General features: G+C 37.0%; 1 long non-coding RNA gene and 3 gene segments (V, D, J or C); 1 reads left to right on the top strand and 3 right to left on the bottom strand.

The window, feature by feature from the left end:
• Window positions 1–2,846: 2,846 nt before the first annotated feature.
• LOC125257904 lies at window positions 2,847–3,506 on the bottom strand. Its single transcript, XR_007182480.1, has 2 exons — window positions 3,075–3,506; window positions 2,847–2,988 (listed from the first exon to the last, which is right to left on the bottom strand). It is a non-coding gene; the product is annotated as an uncharacterized LOC125257904 (long non-coding RNA).
• A 5,166-nt stretch (window positions 3,507–8,672) lies between these two features.
• LOC125257877 lies at window positions 8,673–9,474 on the bottom strand (the record flags this gene model as incomplete). The annotated part of the segment is given in 2 exon segments: window positions 8,673–8,929; window positions 9,038–9,474. Coding segments are annotated over 2 exon segments (306 nt in total), but the record flags the coding sequence as incomplete, so codon positions are not given.
• A 118-nt stretch (window positions 9,475–9,592) lies between these two features.
• On the top strand, window positions 9,593–11,404 carry LOC125257876. The segment is given in 2 exon segments: window positions 9,593–9,789; window positions 10,950–11,404. Coding segments are annotated over 2 exon segments (327 nt in total).
• A 6,656-nt stretch (window positions 11,405–18,060) lies between these two features.
• On the bottom strand, window positions 18,061–18,687 carry LOC125258555. The segment is given in 2 exon segments: window positions 18,061–18,389; window positions 18,479–18,687. Coding segments are annotated over 2 exon segments (378 nt in total).
• Window positions 18,688–23,174: the final 4,487 nt, after the last annotated feature.

The raw sequence follows: 23,174 nt of genomic DNA on the forward strand, positions 1-23,174 counted from the left end.
TCTATCTAACTAAATCTATCTATCTATCTAACTAAATCTATATATCTATCTATCTATCTATCTAACTAACTAAATCTATCTATCTATCTATCTATCTAACTAAATCTATCTATCTATCTATCTATATCTAACTAAATCTATCTATCTATCTATCTATCTATCTATCTATCGACCTATCTATCTATCTATCTATCTAAATCTATCTATATAAATCTATCTATCTAACTAAATCTATCTATCTATCTATCTATCTAAATCTATCTATCTAACTAAATCTATATATCTAAATCTATCTATCTATCTATCTATCTATCTATCTATCTAGTTTCTCTCCATTGGATCAGAGGTTTGTTCATATTCATCTGTTACACTGAGGTTTATCAGCTCATGTTATCATCAGATACCAGTTTAGTTTTGTGAACAAGTGTTCAATAAAAAATCAGTTAAAAGCACAAATTAATATTCTTATCTTGCTCTTTCTGATCAGAGGCTGTGATTGGTGCAGAGGAGGGAGAGGCGTGTCTGAACTGAACTGTTGATCAGGACTACAATTAAAACAGCAGCTGATATAAAACTCTCACTGTCTGCAGTATATAGTATGAATACAGTGTATAGTGAACAAATGACATGTTAGGATGAGATACTCAAATCAAATAACCATGGAGAATTATGAAAATTAACATCTATTATTAATAAAAGGCGGCAACTGAAATCACTCAGATCTCAAACGTGTGACTGATCTATAAGAGCACAAAATCTCTTTCTGACCTCTATAATTATTAAGAGTGGCAGATTAATTTAGATGATTTTATTTCAGATGTTTGTGTGACGATGTTGTTTCAGATCCTCCTTTGAGCAGCTGCAGTATCAGTTCAGTCACTGTGACTCTGACTGACGGAGGTTTTTGTACGACTCTTTATCACTGTGTGAACACATATTTACTGTTGATCCAGTGATAACTCTGACAGTAATAATGTCCAGCATCTTCAGTCTGGACTCCACTGATGGTCAGAGTGAAATCACTGTTAGATCCACTGCCACTGAATCTAGATGGAGTTCCTGACTGGAGGGTGCTTGCATAATAAATCAGGAGTTTAGGAGCTTCTCCAGGTTTCTGTAAGTACCAAGCTAAACGATTACCACCATACACTCTACTGCTGGTTTTACAGTTGATGTTCAGAGTTTGTCCTGGTTGAGCTGCTGTCATTGAGGGACTCTGAGTGACGGTGATCTGTCCTCTACACTCTGAAACACACAACAAGAAGAAAATCAACTCAAAACTTTGACAATATACTTGGAGAAATGAATTGATATCAAACTTGTTCTCCACAAACCTTGAGCAAACGCTGTGAGAGTCCAGATGAAGATGATGATGAAGGTCATGTTGATGAAGATTGTTGTGTGTGTCAGTGATGAAGTGTTAAACTCACAGCACTATAAACACTCTCAGAGCACTGAAGCATCTGATCAATATGCAAATGAACTCATTCTGTATTTAAATGAGGCTCTAAATGAAGGTTCAGGAGGAGCTCGTTCGTCTCATCCTGTCAATCACAACATCAAATATGTATCATGTAATTATCAATATACTGTGAACTTTAAAATGTAGCATAAAATTTTGACCAATTCAAACCACATGTGAAAAAACAGTGAAAATGAAATGTAGATGAAACTTATCATCATCTAATCAAAATCACATGAGCAAAAGTGCTTTAGTGATCATCAGCTCGACTGTAATTCGGCTGCAGGTACGAGACCGCAGGTGATCACAGCTGTACTGATGACAGAAACCCTTCAACAGTTTTATTCATGTTATCTTGCACTACATCACTGTGCCACTAGAGGGCGGTGTGAACAGACAGACACACTGATGAACAGGAACGGTCGAGGTGAATAATAATGAGTTAATGCAGTGATGAATTTATTCGATGGGGCTCCAGTGTGTATTTAAACGGTTAAACACTATATATTATAGCACTTTATGCAATTGCGCCACCCAGAGTAACAAACAGGTACTGTAGTCCTGGCCGTAACGGGTTATATGGCCAATAAGACAAACTCTTGGTCTTCAGACAGCTTTAATGCACATGAACATCCTCTAGCATAATAGGATTAACTTGTAGCTTGAATTGTTATTGGGATCTTTTACAGCTCAGAAACTTCAATCCAGAAACACTTTGAATCGTGTAGTAGACGGTACAGCAATGGCCATGTGTCTCTTTCCTTCAATTGAACGGCAATACATTCAGTCACGTCTGGCAACTTGACAAATATGTTTTCAATAGTATAGTATAAAATGAATATTAATATAAAAATGATTGATCTGTAAGTATTTTGGAAATAATTAATTATATTGGGCTTTATTAAACTTTATGAAACTATAATGAATTTAGGCCTATATGCATTTTTTTTATACTACAAGTCAATCTATTGAACCATTTGCACAGACTTTCATAAAGAGATCTGAAAGGATTTGTTGTCCTGTGGCTCCCTCTGGTGGACAGCATTAGTATTATGACCTTCATCTCTGAATCCCATTCATAGAAATGACTGGTTTAAAAAAAAAAAAAAAAAAGTTCCTGAAACTCGGCATGTTTACTCAGAAAGTCTTGTTGTCCATGTGTATGAAGTCCTGTGAATTTTGGATTCAAACATTCAAACTGATGGAAACTGATAGAAAAATAGATTTCTTCTCCTGTGGTTCCCTCTAGTGGACAACATTAGTACAACATGTTGTAGTCCGTCGGCCATTGTGAGTTGCTAAAAACTTTTTTTTCGATCTCCTAAACCACTTGACTGATTCACACGAAATTTTGCACGTCATCTATAGACACTAATGACAAAAGTTATCAAAAGGATTTTAATTAGTCAAAGCGTTTAGAAGATAGTTCATTTAGCCATGGCTCAATACACTTATAAAACTATATCTTCTCAACAATCTGATGAATCCAAATTCTGTTGATCACTTGTTTGATGTCTTCAGGGTATCTAGATGATACACAGATAAATTTGGGGTTAAATAGACAAATGGTCTAGGATGAACCCTTCAGTGTTTGGATCTCTGATAATCTCACCTGTGCTCGATATTCTCAGTCGTCTGAAGCTCTAAAATGATGTTATTGACTTCAAATCTTCTCATCTGCTGCAGCCCTCATATTTGTGAATGAACTTATTCAGTGTTTCTAGCACAAATCACTGTGACTCTGACTGACGGAGGTTTTTGACTCTTTATCACTGAACCAGGATAGAGGTTGATGATCCCAACTCTGATAGACGTCAGGACTGCTTTTACAGGACATGGTGAATGTGTTTCCTAGATGAACAGATTTCACTGCAGGCGTCTGAGTCGCTTCACCAACTGATTTATGATTATTTATAATGTTTCCTGAGGTGCACTTATAATGTTAATATGATTTTTACATCAAATAATTGTCATCATTTAGAAATAAATGGCTATTTCCACTCTGATTTTAGCGCTCTGATTGTTTACATGTGAAACCTTCTCGAATACTATCACTACATTTTTACTATTACAGCTGTCTAAATGAACGAATGGTGAAAAGTGTTGATTATTGGTCCGTGTACGTTTTGATAGTTTGTTTTCCAATTTGAAATGAAATACGCAGAAACGAGAAAACGGTCGTTTCCCGTTTTTTTGTTTGTTAAAAAAAACGGAAAAACGAGATTTTGACTCGATTTTCGTTTTTTTCGGGGCACGGATAGAAAACGGAAACACGACTTCAAAACTCGTTTTCCACATGTGGGCGGTCATTACACGCCCCTTTCAGCCGATTGGTCAATCAAATCTGAGCCAGTGACGTCATCTTCAGTTCGTTCAACAAAATAACAGTCCTCTGCCGCTATATCAGTAGATGTCATAAATCGGCTTTCTTCTGTGCAACCTAACGCGTATTTCACAGAAATATTTATTTCAGAAATGTTAATCAGCACACAGACTGTTGTAATGCTGTTTGTAGTTTAATATGCATAGTGAAACTGCCCATACACAGAGGAGCGGATGAGAAGCACGGATTAAAAAAACAAAAAAAAAAACAAACAAATGTTTCAATATTCACGATTAGGAGGCTAAACTATATTTATTATTTAAACGCTTTTATTGTAGCCTACACAGACTACTTAAAATGAGCAGTATAACTTTTTATATATTTGGTTGAATGTATGTTATTTTGACAGTTAACAGGCTGTGATGTCAAGTTACTAAAACTGATGTTGTGTGCGCGAGGCGCCGACGCGTTCACTTGAATTTTCTTATAAAAGCGGAAACAACATAAAATACTCAGACATTTATGGTCAAATATATGTAACACCATTCGAATCTGTGAATGGTTAAATAGGCCTATTATTTTTGTACTCACAATAAAAACAAAACATTGCTCATAAAATAAACAAAGAAATTTTCTGCCGTCTCGGTTTCCTTTCTGTGAACTTCTCAAAAATGAACCGACACTCATATTGTCGCATTTTTTCCCCTTTCATTTTGGTAATATGTTAATTAGCTACTTAAGTGAAATAAATTTCGTGCATAGACATAGGCTATTTATTCCTTTTATATAGGCCTAATTGAATCCTTTTTTTCTCCGTACACAAGCGCGGCAGGTGCATGATGATGATGAATCCTCATGTTCTGTTGTTTATTCTGCTATTTGTTCATGTAGGCTAAAACTAAACCCCTGGGATTTTTTTTAATGATTCACAGACATTTATCAAATTTCGTTTAATTCTAATTTAATATAATCTTGTCGGTTAATGAAACGATGATCGCATCAAGTTGAAAGTCAGGGGGAAAAACAGTAATTATGTTGACAAAGCAACAATAATTTTCGTTTAGTTTAAGTTTTTCAAAACATCCACAGAACTGCATACAGTAAATTTTCCCGCTGTTTAAGCCACGAATATTTACAAAATAAAATAATTACAAAGATGATAAAAGATAATAAAATAATTACAAAGATAATAAAAGTTCTATGTTTAATATACGAGAGTTTTTGTTTTGCTGTTGTCCACTAAAGCAATTGACGCAGAATCGCCAATAGCCGTTAAATTGAAATTGAAAGTAAAATGTTCAGGGCCATTTATAGCTAATTCATTCAAAAGCGAAGGAAAGACAGAAAAAGTGAGGATAGCAAGTAAACTGTGACATATAATAATGTTCACTGTGTTCATAAAAGTGTTTAATTTAAGAGATAAAATCAGCATGGCCATTTATAAGCTAAGGAAAACTAAAAAGCCCCCCGATGGTGATACCGTTAGGTGTTGCCACCTAGTGGATAGCCTATTTTCTAATATGACTGCATAGTCTACTGCAAGGAATGCGTCTGCTAAATGATTGAATTTAAATGTATAAAATGTAAACAAAACATTAAAATAAGAAAAAAAAAATGAGTGCAGTAGCCACTGATCTATAATAGAGTCTGTTATTATGTATAGCCTGATCGGTGGTAGCAGCCCAAAGGATGTCATGCGCTTGGTAACAGATGTAGAGGCATTTACATTTTAAAAACACAATGACAGCTTAAAAACAGACTTAATTAAACTTACTGTAGTTTTTTTAAACTTTTTTTTATCTGTGCAAACATATTTCTGTGAAATACGCGTTAGGTTGCACAGAAGAAAGCCGATTTATGACATCTACTGATATAGCGGCAGAGGACTATTATTTTGTTGAACGAACTGAAGATGACGTCATTGGCTCAGATTTGATAGACCAATCGGCTGAAAGGGGCGTGTAATGACCCAGTGCCGGCCCTAGCCTCTTTGGCGCCCTAGGCAAGATTTTTTTTTTTGGCGCCCCCTTATATTGCGATTTATCTAAAGGGGCGAATCTAGAAAATTATTTCTAGGGTGGGGGTCTATGAGGGGTGGCTACACCAAAGCAAGCGCTCATGCATAGTTTTTGGAGATTTATAGCCTGACATACACAATTGTGTTCACAAACATTGCATTACCAGAAAGTATCTATATACTGTTTAAAATTAATAAATAACAAAATTTCAATATCCATCATGGCACCAAGTAAATACACTATATGAAAAACTTCTAAATGAGTCTGAGCTTGTATCACTAAAGGAGATGAGCAGTTTTATTAATATTACACAGGCTACTTCAATGGTATAAATCACATTTTAGTGCAAGTTAAAGAGCAACTAAACAGTTTTTGTGTTTCTGTTATTAACAGAGGTGGGAATGTGTGTGTTCACCCAGAATCAACCACATACTCTAGCAACACATCAGCAACTGCATAGCAAGAGCCTAGCAACCACCCATAATCTCCTAGCAACCACCTAGCAACACTTTAGCAATCATCCAGAACATATATTCTGGACTAACTGACCAAAGTTTTTACATTTTTTAAACAAGACTTGAAGTTGGGTTTATGACAAGCCAACATAAATTTGTCCTTCAAACTTTTCAGTCTCTATTGTTTTTCTTGATTGCTAATGCACAATTCATGAAACAATTCAACATTTTCTCACAACTAAACACAATATCAAAACTATACACCAACTTGCACAAACCTTAAACTTCCAGGTCAAAATAAAATGTTCTAGTCAAAAACTTATTCTTGTCTGACAAAATCAAACTTTGGCATCAGATGACACACAAAACATAACAAATACACAGACTACTGCACTGCCCAGTGAACACTAGTGAGATCAATTCATATAACACGGTAACAAAAATACCTCTATTTCATTTTACTATGATAAATTGATCTTGCAGTAGATGAAAAGCATGAGAAAAATAAGTATGAACTTGGTATGCACCACAATACAGTATCAATTGCAGTAAAAGTAAATTCAGCATCCTCTGCACATTTGGCTAAATTTCATTACAGTATACAGTATAGCAGTGTATTGGTCTTCTGACACAGACTATATCCCTAGGAAATCATTTCTCAGCGCTGCAAAAAATACAGTACAGTCTATTTAAAACAAATGGCTACAAAGATAGTTGATAATCACAACACTGAGGGTGTACAACGTGAAATTTCCCTCATCTAAAGTAGCATACTGGTACTGTGTAAGTTTAAAACCCCTGTAAATGATTCATTCAGCTCTCTCAGATTTTGACTGGTGTGTCATCAGTTTTGCTACCTAATGTTGTCATTTTAAACGTTTTGAGAAATGTATAATGTGTTAGCAACCGAGAAAAGCTAAAATACGTTTAGATTCTTACCCCAACTCTGCTATTAGTTTCTGTGATCGGATCATCGGGATCTCCGTATTGATTTCATGTTATTGGTTCGTCGGATGGCAAAAAATACCTTTATCCATGATGAAAGTGGAGCGGGCGGTCGCTGAATCAGCTCGCCAAAAATTACTAAAATTTCAGACATATTCGGATGGGACATTTCTCACAGGACTTCTGAGTTAGCCGGGAAGCAGCAATTTTCCGATTCACGTACTAATATGGGAAAAAATCGTAAGTGAACTTGGCTGCGCTGTGTTTTTGACTCTCAAAGAACCGGTTCATAAGAGTCATTTGTTAATGAAGCACACTGGGCGCGCTGCGTGCAACCATCATGCACAGTTTATTGAAAGACGTGTTTTCTTGCCATTACTTTGCGTTGCGCAATTTTTTTAGTCATCATATTGAAGCGCCGCTCCTGAAAAGCAGTACTTGAAACACTGCTTACATATTTTATTCTGTGATAATTTTGGGGTGGCAAAGCTTTTTATTAGGGTGGCAGATGCCACCCTGTGCCACCCCGTGCCACCCCGCCCCTGTCCACGCATCCGGCCTCTTTGGCGCCCCTAGTGAGATTGCGCCCTTAGCATTTGCCTATACTGCCTATATAACGGGCCGGCTCTGTAATGACCGCCCACATGTGGAAAACGAGTTTTGAAGTCGTGTTTCCGTTTTCTATCCGTGACCCGAAAAAAACGAAAATCGAGTCAAAATCTCGTTTTTCCGGGTTTTTTAACAAACGAAAAAACGGGAAACGACCGTTTTTTCGTTTCTGCGTATTTCATTTCAAATTGGAAAACAAACTATCAAAACGTACACGGACCATTATTGCCTTATATTTAGATCTGTTCATCACAGGGAAGGTTGCAGTGATGAGAAACTGAGCAGATGACAGACAGTCTGTTGATGGTGTGAATGCAGTGATCTCGTCATTACAACTAAATTTCTGCACTCCAGAAACGCTTTCACCATAACTGATTCACTGATTATAACAGGAGTTTTGGGAAGTGTCCAGATAAACTCTCGCTGTGTGATCGACAGCTTTAGTTCCTCAGATCTTTACTGTATAACTAAGATTAGGAAGAAAAAAATAATAAAAGTTCATGATCAAAAATATCAATGACTTTAAAATATTGAGTGAGTGGAAATGAGGATAAATAAACCATAAATGATCTAAAAATTATGATAAAATTCAAAAGAATTTCTAATTATCTGAAGAAATACTGATGAAGCTCAACAAAGCTGATATTAAGATCATATTTGTGTTTCTGCTGTTGAGTGTGTGTGAAAGTGTGTGAAAGTGTGTGAAAGTGTGTGAGCAGCTGCAGTATCAGTTCAGTCACTGTGACTCTGACTGACGGAGGTTTTTGTACGACTCTTTATCACTGTGTGAACACATAGCCACTGACGTAGTGTAAACTCTGACAGTAATAATGTCCAGCATCTTCAGTCTGGACTCCACTGATGGTCAGAGTGAAATCACTGTTAGATCCACTGCCACTGAATCTAGATGGAGTTCCTGACTGAAGGCTGTTTGTATAATAAATCAGGAGTTTAGGAGCTTCTCCAGGTTTCTGTAAGTACCAGCTCACACAGGGTGGGCTGCATCTACCACCACTGTGTGTTGTATCAGTACTGAGTTTACAGCTCATCTCAACAGTTTCTCCTGGTGCAGCAGTTTTCACCGGAGTCTGAGTCACTGTGATCTGAGCTCTACAGCCTGAAAAACAGTATCATGTATACATAAAGTATATATTATTTAATATATTTTTAAGATATGTTAGAATTATACAATTTAAATGATTTATATTAGATAAATACTGTTCACCTTGTAGTATAAAGCAGTATAAGAGCGTCCAGATGATGATGAAGGTCATGTTGATGAAGATTGTTGTGTGTGTCAGTGATGAAGTGTTAAACTCACAGCACTATAAACACTCTCAGAGCACTGAAGCATCTGATCAATATGCAAACACACTCCAGATCATTTACCTGAAGACAGCAGAAACACTGTTTTGTCATTTAGTATCTTTGCTAATAAATTTCTATTGATCATTTTCAGAAACAGACACTCCTGATTTACTTCATGTTATTTTGGGTGGATCTTCTCCCTCTAAACACTGTTTTAATGATCAGTTTCATTCAGACTTTGATGCTGAGAGCATTTAATACCTGCTGCAGATTTGATATCATCATGATACTGTAGAACAGGTCAAAGGTCATCCAATAGAGAATGACCATCTAAATCTGGCTAAAGATTTCATTATAAAGCAGTTTAAATCACATGTGTTTGTAAATGTGATGAATGTAATTTTTGACTAATTATAAAATTTCCTCCTTCATACAATAACAAGTATTTCATTTAAAGATGAATATTTAGTGTGTGTTTTCAGCTCAATCATGTTGATGTTGAGAAGAGCTGCTGTTGAGTCTCATATCAGTGTGTGTGAGTGTCGTTCGTCTCTTTCTCTGCTGGAGTTTGTGTTCATTTGAGTGTGACGGAGGTTTTTGTACGACGCTTTCACTAGAATGAAGCACTGTGGTGGACTTTCGGTGGAGGAACTAAACTGATGATCAGAAGTAAGTCTTTCTTCAATGATCTTATTAATTAATTTTAAATTTTTTGATTATTTCAGCAAATATTTGTTAACAAGATTATTCATTTGTTAGAAAAAATGGGTTTTTAAAAAGTATCTTTAATAATTGCAATATTTGATTTCATAATTTACGTCATGTAAATTATTTTATATGAGCAATTTAACATTATTGGTGACATTTGATTGTATTTTAATGTGTGGATGGCAGTATTTTATGATATATTCAATTATTTTTTGATATATATAATTCTGTCTATAATTAATGGTAAATTTAACAATTAAGGATTTTTAAAGTCATGACACCAAAAGTTTGATAAAAGAGACCAAATAAATCTAATTGTGTAATCATCATCAGCAGACAAAGACAAATTTAGTTAATGAGCATTTTAAAAATTAATAATTTAAACTATTAAGTTTAATGATGATTATGATTGTGTCGTAACAGAAGAATTTTTTGAAAATGTATAATTGAAACTGCTGAAAGTTACTATTATGTCAAAAAAGAAGAATAGTTTCAAAAATACAATTAATGCTGAAATTATTTAAATTTATTTTTTAAATCTTGTGAAGAAATCACAGTATATTGATCAACTTTCATGTGGATGTTTTTAAAAATTAGATTAGATTTAAGTTTGTATTATTGCTAAAAATTTCATTCATTTCATGTATTGACTGCAGGACTTTAACCTCTATTCAGTTATTTCTCCATATATATAATTGTCTATAATTCTTGATAAATTTAACAATTAAGAGTTTTTAAAATGCATGAAACAAAACTTTTATAATACAGACAAATATAACTTTGTTGGGTTCATCAGACAAAAAGAAACTAAGTTGAAGAGCATTTTGAAAATTAATAGAAATTTGATATAACTTTAAAATATCAAATTTGAATCTGATGATTATGATTATGAGTGTCTGAATAGCAGAATATTTTTAAAATACAATTAATATTGAAATGATCATTTAAATTTGTTTTCTAGATCTTATAATGAAATCTTAATATAATCATCATTTTACTTCGACATTGTTTTTCAAAATCATTCTGGGGATCATTTTAAAATTTAACTTATATTTGAAGTCAAATCATAATTTCTACAGTTGTTCATGTGTGTTTGTGTGTGTTTGTGTGTGTTTGTGCAGCTGGTCCCGCAGTGAAGCCCTCCGTGTCTCTGCTGCCGCCCTCTTCTCTGCAGATCTCTGGAGACTCAGCCGCACTGCTCTGCCTGCTCAGCTCTTACTCTCCACAGGGGGCGACGGTGAGCTGGACGCTGGACGGGTCAGAGGTCACCGAGGGGGTTCAGACCAGCGCAGAGAGCGAGCGGGACGGACGCTACAGCCGCAGCAGCGTCCTGAGCCTCAGCAAAGCACGCTGGGAAGGCGCGGATCGCTTCGTCTGCAGAGTAAGACATGACGGAGCTGATCACGAGGCCTCGTTCCTCAAGAGCTCCCAGTGCTGATGTTTCTCCGGTCCAGACGAGCCGTATCTGAGCGTCCGGCAGGATTCACAGCAGTCACGTGATTTACAGCTCAATACTGAAGCAGTCTTTCAATGTGCTGCCATTGCTGTTCATTCAATAAAGCTTCTGAACGCGTTACATTTGTGTCCGACTGCATCATTGATCAGTGTGTCGTTCATTCAAAGTCCTGCACTAAAGTTTCAGCTGCTTTTGATTGATTGTAATAGTTGAGAACAGCTGCATTTAGCAGGAAATGTCAAATGAAGCTCTTGGGGTTTGAACATGGTCACTGGAGACGGAGCTGCTCTATTCTGAGAGGATCACAATCACTAAACCTGCCAATGCAAATGTGATTTTCACCTCAAACTCACAGTTTCACTCTTTGATTGGTTCAACGCTCTCAACTGGAACACTTTCACTTCTGCTCATGAGAAATGAGTTATGAGTAATACATTTATAAACAGCTTTAGATGAAGGAGCTGCTTGAAAAACATCTGCATGTTACTGATACACCATGACATTAGTGTAGTTTAATGTACAAAAACAAAACAACATATGACACCATTATTGTTAGTTTGATTTCATATTAATTTACACACTCTGTTTTCTCTGAATCTGAGCATATTTGAGTCAAACCCGTCTGTCACAGGACAGATCACAGTCTAATAGAGCTGATTTCAGTCATAAGTCAGTTTTGAGCACATGTGTAGTTCCTGTGTTTGTCCTCTGTGTGTCAGTAGTGTGTGAAAGTGTGTGAAAGTGTGTGAGCAGCTGCAGTATCAGTTCAGTCACTGTGACTCTGACTGACGGAGGTTTTTGTACGACTCTTTATCACTGTGTGATCACAGATTTACTGTTGATGTAGTGATAACTCTGACAGTAATAATGTCCAGCATCTTCAGTCTGTACTCCACTGATGGTCAGAGTGAAATCACTGTTAGATCCACTGCCACTGAATCTAGATGGAGTTCCTGACTGGAGGGTCCTTGTATAATAAATCAGGAGTTTAGGAGCTTCTCCAGGTTTCTGTAAGTACCAGGCCACACAGGGTGTACTGCAGGTTGAAGCAGTACTGAGTTTACAGCTCATCTCAACAGTTTCTCCTGATGCAGCAGTTTTCACTGGAGTCTGAGTCACTGTGATCTGAGCTCTACAGCCTGAAAAATAAATCATTTATTAGTCCATAATATATATATATTGTTCAGTATATTTTTAAGCTGTGTTAAAATTATACAATTTAAATGATTTATTTCACCTTGTAGAATAAAGCAGTATAAAAGTGTCCAGATGATGATGAAGGTCATGTTGATGAAGATTGTTGTGTGTGTCAGTGATGAAGTGTTAAACTCACAGCACTATAAACACTCTCAGAGCACTGAAGCATCTGATCAATATGCAAATGAACTCATTCTGTATTTAAATGAGGCTCTAAATGAAGGTTCAGGAGGAGCTCGTTCATCTCATCCTGTCAATCACAACTTCAAATATAAGTGTGAACTTTAAAAATTTAGCTGAATATTAACAAATAATGATGTGCATTGATAAATCATTTATAATAAATACTGCAACATTCCATAAAAAACAATAATTGTCCATTTTGATTTCTCAGTGACTTTAAACACAGAGAGGTGAATGATGTATTTTCTCCTAGACGTCAACACACTTAACGCCTCTTAGTTTATCAGTATTTTCCATGAGATTTCTTTGATCCCACATGGAAGTCTCTTTGTTTTGGTGTTGAGGATCTGGTTTGGTCCTTCTTAGGCTGATTTTTACCATCAATCACAACAGTCGCTGGTAAAATGTACGCTAATGTGACTTAAAATAAACTGAATCCATTTTTCTCTGACATCAGGAGCCTTCGGCAGCTTATGTAAATATGATGTTTTTCCACAGACAGGAACAGCACAACATCTGTGTGGCATCACAATCTTGTTATTATCACAATCTTATCAATCAGTTATTATCAATCTTATCATAAACATCTCGGCCTACTTTAGATCCACTCGCTGCTCATCGACTGAACACCAGTGGGCGGGGCCAATGATGTGATGATGTAAAAGTCATATGCAAATGATTGTGCCCATGTGACGTCACATGCCACCTCTGTTCCAAACGAAGCTTTTTTACAGCTTGATTATATAAATGCTTTTTTATTGACGACGAGGACGTTTTGATTATGGAACTTGCAGGATGTAATAATGATACAAAGACCTCTTATATGCCAGAGGCCAAGAATAAGTTCTCATGTCATGACCCCTTTAAACAGTGAGTGTAAAATATCATATTCTTCTGTGATGTATCCACAATTAACCACTAGTGAAAACTACTTCTGATGCTGTGCCAGATGTTACTGAGACAAAATGCAGAAGTGATCCTGCAGAGAGTTGGTACATCAAGATGGCTGCTTCTGTTTTGAGCTCTGCATTTCGAACAGAGAACAGGTTCTTCTCAGAGTCGTGAAGGGATATTTAAAGCTGCCATTTTTCCTCTTTGTCACCATCTCTTGTTTGAAACCTGCGATTGCAGTCATATGTGGAATAGTTATTGTTACGTGCGTTGTGCATCGGCACGGTTTGTCAGCGGATGAATCTAATGCTTGCTGTCAATCACTACACCGGTGTGGATACTGTACTTCAGAATCACAGATTCTACGTCTTGAAAGTATGACCAATATAAGAATTTCCACTGGAAAATATCATCTGAACAAGTAAGTAACATTTCTGCCACTTTTGTTCTGAACAACTGAGGAAAAAAGTATCAAATCACGCTGCCAATGGTGATTAAATCTAACAATCGTTTAGCTCGGATCACGCCAAACTGTGCAAATTATTATTACTGTTATACTTTGTTCTCAAATTGTTAATGTTAATAACATCAGCATTGTGTGACTATTTCAATTTCTGTAGCTACTCCACAGTCCAAAGTCTTTTGCTTTTTGACTACAGGTGAATCTCCAGTTGTCACTGATGACTGTCATTTGCATCTTTCTAGACTACAATCCACCATCAAAATGATAAGTTTAATTATTTCAGCTGCTGTGAGAACAGGCTATAAATGATCTGCTACTGTGACAGTATGAATGAGGTAAGGCAGTATGAATGAGGTAAGGCTGGTGATTGACGCTCATGAGCACCAATCAGCAGCGAGTGGGCACTATTTCAGGCCTGGTTGGTTGCAGCCTGGGATGCGTCACGTCTGGATCCTCCCCCTTTTTCTGTTTTGTTTCAGCGGTTTCAGGTATGTGCTGTTAGCACGTAGCATTTTGCTAACTGTTTATTATTGCTTGTTGCACTAATAGCTTGCTTGTTGTACACCAGCCTGTCTTTTCATCGGTTTGAGTGTTTCTCCGGATGCTGTTTTGGATGCGATTACTGCCCTCTAGTGATGGGAAACCGAGGCTTTCTGAAGCGTTTGAGGCTTTCATCAAATTGTGCCGAAAAAAGGTTCATTACTCGAAGCTTTTAACACAGTGCACATTAGCGACATCTGGTGGTCAGACTTGTTTACTCCACCATATCTAACAAATGGGGAGCAGATCTGAAAAAGCACATGACCAGACAAAGCTTCAGAAGTCCGTGACACACGGAATCACTCTTGTTTTGGATCAATACAGTTCTATCTGATCTAAACTAATCTCATCTAAATTAATTTGTGACAATGAGACCACAACTCCTGTCATGTGTAGCCTATTCAACGGATTCACATACTATTGATCAATAATATAAAATACACAATGATGTGATCATAATTGATCATTTGGGATGAGCAGTTTAACCCTTATATTCTGTTCAGGGTCTCTGAGACCCCAGCAATAAAACATGATTAAATGCATTTTCCTTTTATGTATCAGGTGAAGCGCCAAATTTTTCAAACCAGCTGTCCCGATTTTCCGATACTGCATGACGTTTGATACTTCAAACGTCATCAATCACGTGGTATTGTCATTTCGATACAAGCATCGGTACAGTGTGTGATACAATAGTGCTTTGAAAACTGCGTCGGAGCATCGGAGCCCCGGTATCAACTGTCCCATCACTACTGCCCTCCTTTCAGGTATGAGGAAGTTTTATTGTAAGCTAGGTCTCGTTTCACTGAGGGGCGGGTGGTTTGATTAATGTGCAGTCCCTGTACTTCAGTTTTACCAGCGGGTTATTTGAAGGCTGTGTATCCTGAGCAGTGAACTGATTGTAAAACCCGTCTATCCGCATTTGGATTCTCCCTTTCGTCCTGGGCGATTATTATTGCAGCTCGGTTCTGTCTCCGCAGCGCGCCGAGCGAACGATATCGGATTACAACTATTTAAAGGGACTTCTGCTGCTGCCGTCTGGTTTTTGTGATTTGTTTTAACTGACTTTTTGTTGGTTTACTTTGGGGTGGACGATCGTACATTTATTGGGGCTGGCCTAAGGACGACGTGGCCGCTCCTTCGAGTCCTGTTTTCCTCAAACTTTTAATAGTTTTTCGTTTATTTTTGTGTTTCTTTTGCAGAATTGTATATGGTGACTTATATTGTGCTGTGGTGGCTGTTGCCCATCGTGTTATGGTGGAATTGTGACTGCAACTTGCTTTTCATTTATTCCTGTTTGAGATTTATTTATTTTGTTTTTGCTTTCTTTCAGGAGCTGGGGTCCCACGGGTGAAAGATCTTTTTGTGGTGGTGGTGCTGCTTCAACGTTTGCCGTGTGACACTTTTGAAGTGTATGAGTGTGTGATCTGAGTTCACGGTGGGGTGTGTGTGGAAGTGTGCTTTTGGATAACTAGCGCTGGTGATCACTCCGGTGGGTAACCCCAGCCCTGTAATTATATTATATTGTTTTGTTTATTTGGAAGTTGTGTAAATTGGTTTTGTTTAATGTTTCTTCTTTCTGGTTGTTTTTGTTATTTGTGTAATTGTCTGTCACTGGACCTTTTTACCAGTGAGGACATTTCCTTTTTGTTAAGTTTGTTTTTGTAATTTGGTATAATTTAAGTTCGTGATTATTTTTGTGTGCTGTTTTTGTCTTTTTGAAATTTCGTTTTGTGTAAATTTATTTTGCATTGTCACTGAGAGAGAGCTGTTATGAATGGTACTATATCATTGAGTATATTTTAAGTGATTTTTCTATCTTGAATTCAAGTTGTGAATAAATTTTTGTATTTTTATATGATGCCCACGTTTCCTGCCTACATTCCTTTTTAAGAGAATCGAACCTGTGACCTAATAACAAACTTTGGGGTTTATTTCTATTTCCTGGGTGAAACCCTCCCAGGTGGCATAGTCGAATTTTCTACAAGTAGTCAAACTTGAGCTTGTGTGTGCGTTAACCTGTACCGCCCCCCCCTCGCCACACTACCAGCAGCATCCTCACATGATAAAACCGACTAGCCTGGACTCCTCCTTTCTGTTTACGAATGTGACGTAATGACGCAAAGAGGAACTGCTGCATGCTCAAATTTCCAACGGAAATCCACCAGGTCACTAGACTGGGTAAACCCAGCCTGATCTGCAGGCGATTTGATTTCGCCCGGCAACTCAGTCTGGAAACCCGTACATTTGTTTCTGCTGCATCTGTTACACTTTTGCGGGAACCAATCACAGACTGGATTATCCACCTTGCTCGCTATTTGTGGGTACAGAGCTCTTTCTGTGGCTCTGGGCGGGTTTAACACGATGACGTCTCTTGCACGACCGTCAATCCAATTCCTTTTAAACTCTCATCGATGCTAAATGACTTCTTTAGTTTAGCAAACAAATCGCTCGACTGGGTGTAAATGCCACTCACTTTCATGTTTTTTTTGCACAACCTGCAAAAGTCGCTCGATGCCATTGCTGCTTCTGCAAACCGCTGATCAATGCTACAAACCAATACAAACTAAACCTGTCTGGAGTTTTCGCATCGCTCTGCAAAAGTACGTCACCCGGATCATTGATCTGATTAGTTGAAGGACTATCCAATTGCGTGAATAATGCTCGTTGATCACGCCTCTTGTGCAGTAGGAAACACATAGCAAACTCCCCAGACCAATGTTCAATTTTAAATTGAGCTTGGTCTGGTGACAGCCAGACAACCAGGTCACTCTTATTGTAAAACATCATTGCAAGCTTACCGTTGTGAATCGAGCTCAGATAATGGGATTTTGAACACTGGCTGGTTATGTACTTGCTAATAAATTGATTTTGGATCATAACCAAAAAAGTTACGGACTGCAGCTTTAACCTAAAAATATGTTACTCTCCCTCATATGCATGTTTAAAACCTGTAAGATTTTCATTTCTACTGCATAATTTAGAAAAATGTCTTCATTTTTGTTTGAGCATGTGTTGTGAATATGTGGTGCACATGAGACCAATGACCAACAGGGGGCAGCAAAAACCATCCATCAGGAACAGACGATAGAAGTTTGTAAATGTAAAACAAAGCCAAAGACTGAGCTCTAAATATTTTATTGGTTAGAATTTGCGTGAATGAATGAGTGAAAATATGATTTTTATGATGACAGAAGACTGGAAAGTCATGGAAATTCATTGATCAAAATATGAGGAGAACCTACTGATTACTATGAAGTATAAACCAGAAACTAATCTATGAGTCCATCAGGTCTTTTTTGTCTGGTTTCAGATGTGTTTGGTCTGCTGACTTGACTTGATGAAAGTTATGAGAAAGAAACATTTGTAGAAGATTTTAGATCTGTGTGTTTGAAAACCTTCTGCTGTTGAGTGTGTGTGAAAGTGTGTGAAAGTGTGTGAGCAGCTGCAGTATCAGTTCAGTCACTGTGACTCTGACTGACGGAGGTTTTTGTACGACTCTTTATCACTGTGTGAACACACCACCCCTGTGATAACTCTGACAGTAATAATGTCCAGCATCTTCAGTCTGGACTCCACTGATGGTCAGAGTGAAATCACTGTTAGATCCACTGCCACTGAATCTAGATGGAGTTCCTGACTGGAGTTTTTTTGCATAATAAATCAGGAGTTTAGGAGCTTCTCCATGTTTCTGTAAGTACCAGGCTAAAGTTTCATCACCATCACTATATTTGTACACATTACTGCTGGTTTTACAGTTGATGTTCACAGTTTGTCCTGGTTGAGCTGCTGTCATTGAGGGACTCTGAGTGACGGTGATCTGTCCTCTACACTCTGAAACACACAACAAGAAGAAAATCAACTCAAAACTTTGACAATATACTTGAAGAAATGAATTGATATCAAACTTGTGCTCCACAAACCTTGAGCAAACGCTGTGAGAGTCCAGATGAAGATGATGATGAAGGTCATGTTGATGAAGATTGTTGTGTGTGTCAGTGATGAAGTGTTAAACTCACAGCACTATAAACACTCTCAGAGCACTGAAGCATCTGATCAATATGCAAATGAACTCATTCTGTATTTAAATGAGGCTCTAAATGAAGGTTCAGGAGGAGCTCGTTCATCTCATCCTGTCAATCGCAACATCAAATATGAATCATGTAATCACGATTCAATAATGAACATTAAAAACTTAGCTGAATATTAAAAAATAATGTTGTGCATTGATAAATCATTTATAATAAAGAAAATAGTTTACAAGTCCCAGGAATGAATAAAGTTGACTGACATCCTTCGGTGCAGACGCATCCACGATCGTCCTGACCTTTTCTGGTGTCTTATGAAGACCCTGAGCATGAATGATGTGCCCAAATATACTCCAGCAAATTTTTAAAGAATTCACATTTCTCGTGTTGGACACACAGCCCAAACTCATCCAGACGACTGAGGACTGCGTCTACATTCTTGAGATGTTGCTCATCATTTGATCCAGTCACTAATATATCATCTAGATAGCAATGAACATTGGGAAGGCCTTGTATCTGATCCATGGCTCTTTTTGGAAAATTGCAGGAGCCGAAGCAATACCAAATGGTAATCGACTGTAACAGAAGAGCCCCTTTGACGTGGAGATAGTGAGGCATTTGTGTGAATCTTCTGTCAAGGGCACTAGTAAGCAGTGTTGGGGGTAACGCGTTACAAGTAACGTGCGTTACGTAATAATATTACTTTTCTGGAGTACCGAGTAAAGTAGTGCTTTACTTGATAAATTTACACATTAATATCTGAGTTACTTTTTTTTAAAAAGTAATGCGAGTTACTTTTCAGTTAAATTATTTTGCATTAAAAAAAAATATAAAATACTGAATTAAAACGAACGTAGTCACGTAGAATCCGGTAGAATCGCGCACTCATACGTGCGAGCCGCGGGAACAGAAGCTAAGCTAGTCAGAAGCAGAGATGGCAGGCCAGAGCATTACATTACTGCGATGGAAGTATTCTCATTATTTTGAAATAGTCGAGGAAAAGGAGAAGGGAATAATCGTTAAGTGTAGATTATGTGTTGGTGAAAAGCTCTTGTCAACTGCAAAAAATACCACTTCAAATATAAAAAAACATCTGCATTCAAAGCACAGCACTACAGATTTGGAAGAGAGAGCCGAATGAAACCATAAATCTGTCAGCTTTAAAATTGAAAAAATCTCACATGGCCAAAACAAATGTATGATGATTCCAATAGATCAAAACTCTTGTTTCTCAAAACGCTGGTCTGTGAGACGGTTTCTTTTTGGGGTGAAGATGAGACTTCCAATACTAAACAGCCTCTCAACCGGCGCACTGGAAGGTGTTGCTGTGTTGGCTTTTAAGAAGATCTTAAAAATCCTGGGGAAATCATGTAAATTTCCCATATCAGCTGATTTCAGGTATTCACAAATCTCCATGTCCACAGTAATTGCTTGTTCGTCATGTGTATTCTCCTCTTCAGCAAATGCGAAGAAGTCATTTTCATGATCTTTGCTTTCAGGAGACTGCAGTGGCTCTTTCTGTGGTATCTCAATGGTGAGATCTCAATGAGCACGACACTGTGCTGCCAGAATCATCTTGATGTTGTCTTTTCTTGTTTCATCCCTCAGCCACTGCAGCTTGAATTTTGGCAGGGTTACCGCAGCAAGCAAAGCTTCGTCACTGTCAAGGATGGAGCTAAACCGTGTCTTGATAGCCTGCAAGAGAATTTTAGACAGGTTACACAATATATAAACTACGAGACATGCATTCATACCAGAATAATTACATTTATGTCAGGAAAAAAAGTAAGTAGAATTAAACTTAAGAACAGATACATACTGTAAACATACTGACTTGAATGCTCTAACACTATTGTATGAGAACTGAACTGAGCTGGATGATGACATCACAGTTTTCTCCAGAGCTGCTTTAGCTATATTAAACTCATTTCATAATTGATGAACTACAGTTACTGAACCAAACTAAATAAACACTGAACTGATTTGAACTGAATAATGACCATTTACCATTTTCTTTTCAGAGCTGCTTTACAGCAAATTGAATTTTCTTTGTATCATTGAATCATTCTTTTCCTGTTATCCCTGTAAAGCTGCTTTGAGACAATCTATATTGTATAAAGTGCTATAGAATTTAAGGAACTTGACATGAAATAAAACTACAATAATAATAATATTAATAAGACAATATTGAATATTGATTACCTGAACTATGAGGTCTGGGAGGTCAGCCATCATAGGAGAGAGGCCATATTTCAATCCAACAGGATTTTAAGGGTAGGTTGAAGGGTGCCATAGAAACAATCATCTTCACCTTGAAGTATATCCAATGCCATACAGACAGGTTTCAGAAACATGCAGTATTCTTTAAGGAACTGATACTCTCTCTTGTTCGTAGTTCTCTAGTATCATCTTTTTGTTCTCTAAGAAGTTATTAAACATTTTAAATGTTTAAGACATGTCTTTTGCCCTAATATAACTTATTTCTTAATGGCAATTATCTATATTACACTGTTTTAATGCATTACTGCATTAAACTCTCCCAGCAGGCACCGGACGTCAATATAACGTCAGATTGACGTTGGACCACTACGTCAGATAGACGTTGCATTTTGGTTGAAAATGAAAATCTGGTTGACGTCATAACCAAACGTCAGACTGACGTCAATCTCCAACGTTGGTCAGACGTTGCATTTTGGTTGAAAATTTAAATCGGGTTGATGTCAGAACCAGAGGTGGAAAGTCCAGGGGTCAGAAAGTAAAAGTCCTGCCATATTTTTATTCCACCCACTAATGAGATAAATAAGTGATAAATTGAGTGATGATTGAGCATTATTGAAGACACCTGATGATAACAAGCAGAATCACCAAAGGAGAAAATCACAATTTTTTAAGTTACCATCATCGAGGTCAGGGTTTGTTTTAGTTGAGCTCTTGACCCTTGACTGTTTAATATTAGAATTTCTTTGGGCTGCTGTAACTGAGTTATAACAGCCAGACAAACAAAGAGAAAAGATGATCAGGTGTTGTTGGTTAAGTTTTTACATAATCATTATTTGATCTGAATCACTGAACTCAGTTAGAGCCCAATCTCTGAGTTAGATTTACATTATTGATTACAGCAGCACTGTGATTCTGCAGAAGATCAGCTTTATCAATATAATCTGAAGGATTTCTCAAAAGTTGTTTTGATAAAAAAAAAAAAAAACCTAAAAACATTCAATTTAGGCACACACAGACATCAAGAATCAGCGTATGAATCTCAACAACGGTGACAAGCAACATATTCTGATCAACAGATCAACTCTGAACATTAGAAAACAAGCTACTAAAAAGTCACAGAAAAAAATAAAATAGTGAGAATAAATAAAATTACTAAGACAATTCAGCTCATAATTTATTCATGCAGCAATGCATGATGGGAGCCGTGGATGAATTTTGATTGGTGGCACCCAGAATGCACTGCAACATGCTTTATTATTCTCACCACTGTTGAGATTCACAAGATGATTCTTGATGTCTGTGTGTTTAAATGAAAGCAATTATTTTTTTAACTGTTAATAAAACCGTTGAATTGTTTTTTTTTTTTTTTTTTGATAAAAATTGTGATTTTCTCCTTTGGTGATTCTGCTTGTTATCATCAGGTGTCTTCAATAATGGTCAATCATCACTCAATTTATCACTTATTTATCTCATTAGTGGGTGGAATAAAAATATGGCAGGACTTTTACTTTCTGACCCCTGGACTTTCCACCTCTGCACAATTGTAAGTTAATGTTGGCTTGAGACATTGACTTGAAGTTGATTTTTTGTTACTTTACTTGATGACTAAATGTCAGTGTTTGACATTAATTTGATGTTGGCTTCAGATGTTGGCTTAAGTTTGAATTTCAGTTAGTTAATACTACAACCTAAAACCAACACGATGCCTAATGTCAAATGATTTTGGAATTTGAAATTGTTCGGGAATTACCATTATGATGGTAAGGAGACATTGGGTTTTGGTTGCCATACCTGATGACTAAATGTCAGTATTTGACGTCATTTTGACGTTGGTTTAAGACGTTGATTCGATGTTGGATTTTGGTTGGTTAAAACCACAACCTAAAATAACAAAAGATCAATGTCTAATGATGTTAGAGTTTGACGTTGAATAGACGTTACCACTTTGACGTATAGAAGACGTTGGGTTTTGGTTGCCATACCTGACGACTAAATGTCAGTATTTGACGTCATTTTGACGTTGGTTTAAGACGTTGATTCGATGTTGGATTTTGGTTAGTTAAAACCACAACCTAAAACCAACAAAATATCAATGTCAAATGACATCGGTATTGGACGTCAAATTAATGTTGTTATTAGACGTTGGTTTGACATTGAATTTTGGTTACCAGACGTCGCGACCTAAATTTAACCAAATACTAACGTCTTATGACGTTCTGTGCCTGCTGGGCTAGTACAAGAACTTCTCACCTGTTACACCTGTAAGGCCTTAAAGAGATCAAGCCTTAGCCAGGTAAGAAAAAGTAACACAAAAGTAACGCAAAAGTAACGTAACGCATTACTTTCCATAAAAAGTAACTAACGCAATTAG

Source organism: Megalobrama amblycephala, linkage group LG22 (genome assembly GCF_018812025.1).
Source record: "Megalobrama amblycephala isolate DHTTF-2021 linkage group LG22, ASM1881202v1, whole genome shotgun sequence".
NCBI lineage: Eukaryota > Metazoa > Chordata > Actinopteri > Cypriniformes > Xenocyprididae > Megalobrama > Megalobrama amblycephala.